Source organism: Helobdella robusta, assembly GCF_000326865.2.
Source record: "Helobdella robusta unplaced genomic scaffold HELROscaffold_72, whole genome shotgun sequence".
NCBI lineage: Eukaryota > Metazoa > Annelida > Clitellata > Rhynchobdellida > Glossiphoniidae > Helobdella > Helobdella robusta.
This window is the reverse complement of record NW_008705409.1, coordinates 204,022-211,236: the sequence shown is the minus strand read 5'-3', so window position 1 is coordinate 211,236 and position 7,215 is coordinate 204,022. Positions and strand designations below refer to the sequence as shown.

Below are 7,215 nucleotides of genomic sequence, written 5' to 3'. Positions count from 1 at the left end.
ATGTTGTTGTTGATGATGTTGCTGTTGTTGTTATTGTTGTTGATGATGATGTTGATGTTGTTGCTGTTGTGGTTGTTGCTGAGGTGACGTTGTGGTTGATGTTGTTGTGGTTGTAATGTTTTTTGTGGTTGATGTTGTTGAGGTTGTTGTTGTGGTTGTTGATGTTGCTGTTTTATTGCTGAGATTGTTGATGTTGTTGTTGTTTTTGATGATGTTGTTGCTGTTGATGTTGTTGTTTTGTTGTTGTTATATCTGTGTGTATGAGTTTATCTGCGCTTATAAACTCCGTATATATTTGTGAGAACGTATTTGTGTGCACGTGCGTGTGATATTAAGTAATAGTTTTCTCTTATTGCGATTGTCAGTGTCGTTGGGATACACACGCGTAAACCGACAAATATCTTTCCAGAAGGCAGTTACTTAAACGCAGGTACGTGTTGTCTGTTGCCATTTGTATGTGTGTGGATGTGTATGTGTGGTGAGGATGTTTATGTTTGTTTGTGGATGTGTATGTATGTGTGTGTGTGTGGATACGTTTGTATGTATGTGTGTGGATGTGTATGTGTGGTGTGAATATGTTTGCATAAGTGTGGATGTGTATGCATGTGTGTGTAGTTGTATCTGTAGAAAGGATACGAGTTGGGTACGAACCTGCCGGCGACAATTGAGCGTTGACTAAGAAGGATGGTAATGTGGTGATGAAGAAAAGGACGATGATGATGATGATGGGGAGTTGTGGAATGTTCTTGGTCATTTTGATGCACTAGCTTGGAGAAACACAACAGTTCCAATGTTGTTGTTGCTGCTGCTGTTGTTATTGTTGTTGTTGCTGTTGCTGCTTTTGTCGCAGCTGTTGCTGATGTTGGAGAGGTTTGCGTTGTTGTTGCTATTGTTGTTTGTAGTAAAATTTGGTTTGGCTTCAAATATTTTGGTGAGGATGTAATTCTTGGCAATTTATGTGCTGACCTGCGAAATTTATTTAACATTGCATGTTCCAGTCTGTATTCATAGTTGATAATTCTATGAAACCAGCTTTTAAAAACTTATATATAATATATATATACACACACACATTCTCACATACACACGCATACTTACTTACACACTTTATTCTTACATACACACACATATACACACATTCTGTATATAAATACAATTACTATTTCAACACACAAACAGTTATCAACTTATAATAATGTGCAAACAATTATTTTATTTTTCAATTGCCAAAAAAGCTGAGTGTTGAAAATGTTTAAGCATAAGAAAAGTTAATTTCAATTTGTTTTTTTTTATAGTAATTAATTTTTTTAATAAGATTCTTCCAATGTAAGCAGTTGAGTTTGCGGTAGGAATCGGACGAACGAACGACTGACTGACTGACTGACTGAATGAATGAATGAATGAACGAACGAACGAACGAATGAACGAACGAACGAACGAATGAATGGATGAATGAATGAAAATTAATTAAAACTTACTGTCAGACGAGGAGTTAATACTTTTACTCCGAATTGTAAATAAACTCTCTCTCAGACAGATAGATCGTCTCACGAACTTCGTTGTCGTGGTGATGGTTTGTGTTATACAAATGCGTGTTGTATCATAAGTCCGGATGATATCTTGGCATTATTACTTCAAATGCTACTGGTTGATAATTCATTAATAGGTATTTGTCGTGATATAAAAACGTTTTAATTGTTATTCATATTATTATTATTCATATTATTATTATTATTATTATTATTATTATTATCAATGTTGTTCTTCATCACGATTTAATTTGATCTGTGTGTATGTATGTGTGATTGTTTGTGCGTGTGTATGTGGGTGTGTGTTTGTGTGTATGTTTGTGTATGCCGCTCAGCTGTTATAGCCTAGTTTTATTTTACTATTCTATAATGTGAATGTTGTTGTTGTTGTTTTTGTTGTTGATGATGCTAATGCAGTAGCAATATTAAACCCAACTTTTTCAAGATATAACAAGAATAAGTTGTTATATTTAAAGAAGGAATCACACTGATTGGTTAGTGCTGGTTACATGCTGAAGATGTTTTTGTTGTTGTTGTCGCTGATGTTTTTATTGTTACTGTAGATGATGCTGTTGCCGTTGATGCTGTTGTTGTTGAATATGTTGTTGTTGTTGTTGATGCTGTTGCTGAATGTGTCGTAGCTACTGTTGCTGTTGTTGTTGTTGCTGCTGTTCTCACTATCGAGGATTGTATTGTTGTTGATCTGCTTGCATCTAAATTGCAATCTTTGGACTGATCATCATCTCGGGTGTCGGGTGACGTCTGCGATGAATTCGTTTCTAATGTTCAAGTGAATTGAAAAAAAGCAATTTTACAACAATCATTCATCGTCGGTACCAACGTATCTCATCATACATACCGTCTCTATCATCATATATCATATCGCATATATCGTGTTTTTAAACATAAACTATGATATATATATATATATAGAAAATTTTTATATACACAAAACGTTTATTTCATGTTTATGTTCATGAATGATAGACATGTAAGTGGTATTGATATGTAAGTACATTATAAAAACTTTTTGTATAAATTTTGTCCCAAATGTTTTTATTTAACGCCATAAAATTTTGGCCCTTCCAAACCCCAAGTAACTACCACTCCAAGCCACTCAAAAACAAATTTTGCTAACTCAATTTATGACACATATACATACTCACAAACACACACACACTCACGTAAACAAACACACGGGCACTTTCACCACAAACGTACAGCTCAACACATCATCGCACACACGAATATATTTGTAATATTATTGCTGCTTTTATCATAATCTTCAATATTAAATTATTTTTTGACAATGTAAAAATAAGCAAAGACACAAAAAATTGTCACGACAGATAAAAAAGCTATCAAAGAACAAACGAGCGAGCGAACGAACGAACGAACGAACATCAGCAAGAAAAGTTGTTTGAAGATTATTAGTTAAACAGTCGTTGAACTTACATGCATGCATACCGATCCATTTCAAGACAAATTCTTTCATTGCTACTTATTACATATAAGACAATTTTCTGTACATTCGCGAGTGAATAAACATATAAATATAAATAATTTAGTGTATATATTACATTATATATATATATATATATATATATATAATATAATAATAAATAATCAAGTATGTATATTACATTAAATAATCTAGTATATATATTACATTATATATATATATATATATAATATAATGCAAATTAGTGTAGCACGCATTGTCTCAATGAGGACAGAGGAATCTTAAAGACAGGGTGACAGGCAGACCGACCAACCGAGAGACAGCAGGTCATGGAGATAAGTTTACCCACATCGCTGACTTCATGAAGATCCTTCATGCGATCAGACGTCATTGGCAACATCAACAACAACAACAATAACAATAGCCTCAACATTAACATCAACAACAACATCAACAGTAGCGTAAACAAACAAAGTTATGATGAAATGACATTAAAAACATCAATGAGAATAACCGCACTGAAATTGAAAACGCTAACAAAACATCGAAAACATCAGAAACATCGAAAGCACTTTAGCAACGACGACAACAACAATATTTAATTAGAAACACCAACAACGCAATCAACATCCTTATAAACAACAACAACAACAAATTATCCGCTAAATCTTTTCATCCTTCCCAATTAGGTTAATCCGGACACTACAGCAACGACAACACGTCAGAATTTCAAATTGTTTACTTTTTCGCGTGAACCCATTAGCGCTGATGAAATTATTGCTATCCGTTACAACTAGGCAAAGGCAGACCAGAAAGAGAGCTTCGGGACTGCAAACCCAAGTGGAAGAAAATTCTTTTTTTAAATTTCATTTAACGAGTTGATTCATGTGAAAAATAAAAAGATTACAAATCAGCAAGAACCGGATATCAAAAGAGTGCAACTCTTATCTAGTACACACAACAACCCAAAACGTCAATCAATCGCTACTCTATCATTTGTGATATATCTCGCAAAACCAACTTATCTCTAAGAGAACCGACACTCCGCAAGAGTGCAATATTGTGATTTTTTGAGGCTTTCGTGTTTAGTTTTTAATACGTGGATGGAGTAAAGAAAGGATTGTAAAATAATTTGTCGTGTAACAACTGTTAGTGATGTGACAGTAATTTTGTTCACGCAAAATTTTTACAGCCCGGTAAAATTACTGATGGTTTGAGTATACCTTAAATATTTCTATAAATATTCATAATTTCTTATATTTCTAACTCTGGCCATGCTAATACATCCTAACCGATTCCAGCAATTTATTGAGAATACAAATAATATTAATACTAACACCATTCACGTATTCAAGCAATAAAAAGTATGAATAATAATAGCAGTAACTATAATTGAAGTGATACAAAATTAATAACTTTAATAATGGTAACATAGATAGCGATAGAAATATTAATAATAACAATATTTAGAACAAAAACAACAACAACAGCATTATTATCATTTATAGGATTAATTAAAATGTTGGTATAAACCAGGGGTGGGCAAACGTTTTGCTGTGAGGGCCGCATTGAGAATTGTTTTACCTTCGAAGGGCCGCAATATGTACTTAAATAGCAAATTTTTCGACCCGGGGGAGAATTTTTTTATGACTTGTGGCTCCTTTTTTTGGTCATAATGTCTGACTGACAATCTTTATTTTAGCGAACAAGGAAAATGTTTTATTTTACGTACCGCAGTTTTCCCACCCCTACAATAAATCATTAGAATAGTTGCACTAACATTAATGCCCTATCCAGCCAAGCCAATAGCGACCTTTGAAGAAAATGAGTGAAAAATATTTCACCAAATATATTTTTAAATTATTATGTAGCTTTAGCTAACAATTATAATTTTAATGATGGTAATAGTTATTTATTTTTTATTCATTCAACAATAATCTCAATAAAAATATAAAAAGAAATAATAAAATAGAGCCAACAGTTTAAAAACTGATATAACGTCAAATTCAAATTAAAAATAATTATTTCAATCGGACAAATAAAAATTTTTAACATTACAAATTTTAAGTTTTCAAACAAATCGCGAAAAACCATTTTTTTCAAATAAATTGTCCAACACAACTCATCTCACCCTCTCTTGAAATAGCAAGCACCTCATCTCACCTCAACTCACCTCAACTTCAGCTACAGCAAATCAAATTAATGCTAACTTTTTAATTTTTGCAAAAAAAAACAAAAATTTCGCCAAATTAAATTCACTAAAACTAAATTAAATTGAAAATTTTAAACTAGCAAAAAGCGAACCAGAAAAGTGAACTACAACGGACGCTGTTTGCTAGCCTTGGAGTTCTCTAAGACTGAATCGTCTGCTAAATAACATAACACATCAAAAGCATGCATACTTACGTACACACTTTTACACACACGTACACACACATTCACATACACACATACATATAAAAAACATAAATGTACTATGCGTTTATAAACACATAAATAAACACTTATGTATATGTATGCCTATAGGTGCATATATAAACAATAGGCACACATACATCGTTATTGTGTGTGTGTGTTTGTACCACATTATTGACAATAATAACACGACAAACCACCACAATGCTTTCACTATTCACCACTTATTCTGGCTCTGTGTTGAACAAATCTTTTGATTGTTAGCTGATCAAACACTCACATGCACACATAAACATACACACTTCTCTCTTTCTCTCTCTCTCTCGATCTCTCGCACGCACTGACACACGTACGCACGTACACATACGGAAAGTAACAAAATATAACATTTGAAGAATAACAGCCTGCGTGGTTCAAATTATTACAAATACATCTTTCTATTAATTATGTGGTTCAGTGTGCACATCAAGTTCAAATATTTGAACTGATTCTTTCGCTACGTTAAAATTGTTGAATTTAAAAAACACTTACCTCAAACATCTAAACATGAAATTTATGAACCATTATTATAGTGATCAACTTGAAAATTAGAAACATATGATTTTTTTTCAATCGAAAATGGTGCAGATACTGAGAGTTAGCAAACGTAGAACGATGAAAACCGCGTTTCTTTCTAATGTGGTTTTTAAAAAAAATATCTCGAGCCCACCAGCTCAGAAGAAACACTGCAGAAGATAGATGTACACACACAAAAGGAACACAATGCAGCTCAACATTAACGCGCTACCACTCAACTGAACAATGCAACGCTCAACCGCAGACATTTTTTCAAAATTCATTTCATAATATTTAAAATAACTGCTCGGTGGTGATTTGAAGAGTTGTAGCAAAATAATTTTAGGCACGTCTACGTCTATGTCTATGTCTATGTCTATGCATGCAACAACGTCTAAGAGGCTATGTGTTTGAACTGCAATCAGAGGCGGATCTAGACAACTTTGATGGTGGGGCTAAAAATTTAAAAATGTTTGAATTTCGCGGGGGTGCCAAGATATGAGGTAGTGTGGCTGGCGACCTTTTCTTGCTTATCAAGTTCAATCATTTTCCCATATTAAACGGTCGTAGATACGCCACAGACATACATACATACATACATACATACATACATACATACATACATACATACATACATACATACATACATACATACATACATACATACATACATACATACATACATACATACATACATACATACATACATACATACATACATACATACATACATACATACATACATACATACATACATACATACATACATACATACATACATACATACATACATACATACATACATACATACATACATACATACATACATACATACATACATACATACGTACGTACATACATACATACACAAAAAATGATGTGATGTTGTGTGGATGTGCGTGTGCCACATGGCGTATGAACTGCCTGACTGTCTGTCACCAATTGCTCGATAAAGTACTTGAGGCGTTCAACTTTGCGTAATATTGCACGAGGAATCATATTCGAAGACATGTGCGTGTGCGTGTTGGTGCACGCAAGATAAACAAAATGTCTCTAAATGTTTGTATTTCTCGGTAAGAATCATCTTACTCTGTATGCACTTTGTTATAGTGAATGTATTCTTTCCTTTAAAACTTATTTCCAATATTATTTATTCTGATTTAAACGCGTTGCATACTACATAGGCAATGAATCATAGCTCCCTTTCATACTTACTTACTTACCAAATAGATGTTTCACCTCAATCCATTAAAA

At 33.2% G+C, this 7,215-nt stretch overlaps 1 protein-coding gene across 1 annotated transcript in view; it reads right to left on the bottom strand.

The window, feature by feature from the left end:
• Nucleotides 1–754, bottom strand: part of HELRODRAFT_181510 (hypothetical protein) — a gene marked incomplete at both ends in the record, with an annotated part of 4,206 nt that extends 3,452 nt beyond the window's left edge. The window contains one exon of the mRNA XM_009031309.1: nt 652–754. Coding sequence (XP_009029557.1) covers nt 652–754 — 103 coding nt within the window. The remainder of the gene's footprint in view (nt 1–651) is intronic.
• Between the last annotated feature and the right edge of the window lie 6,461 nt (nt 755–7,215).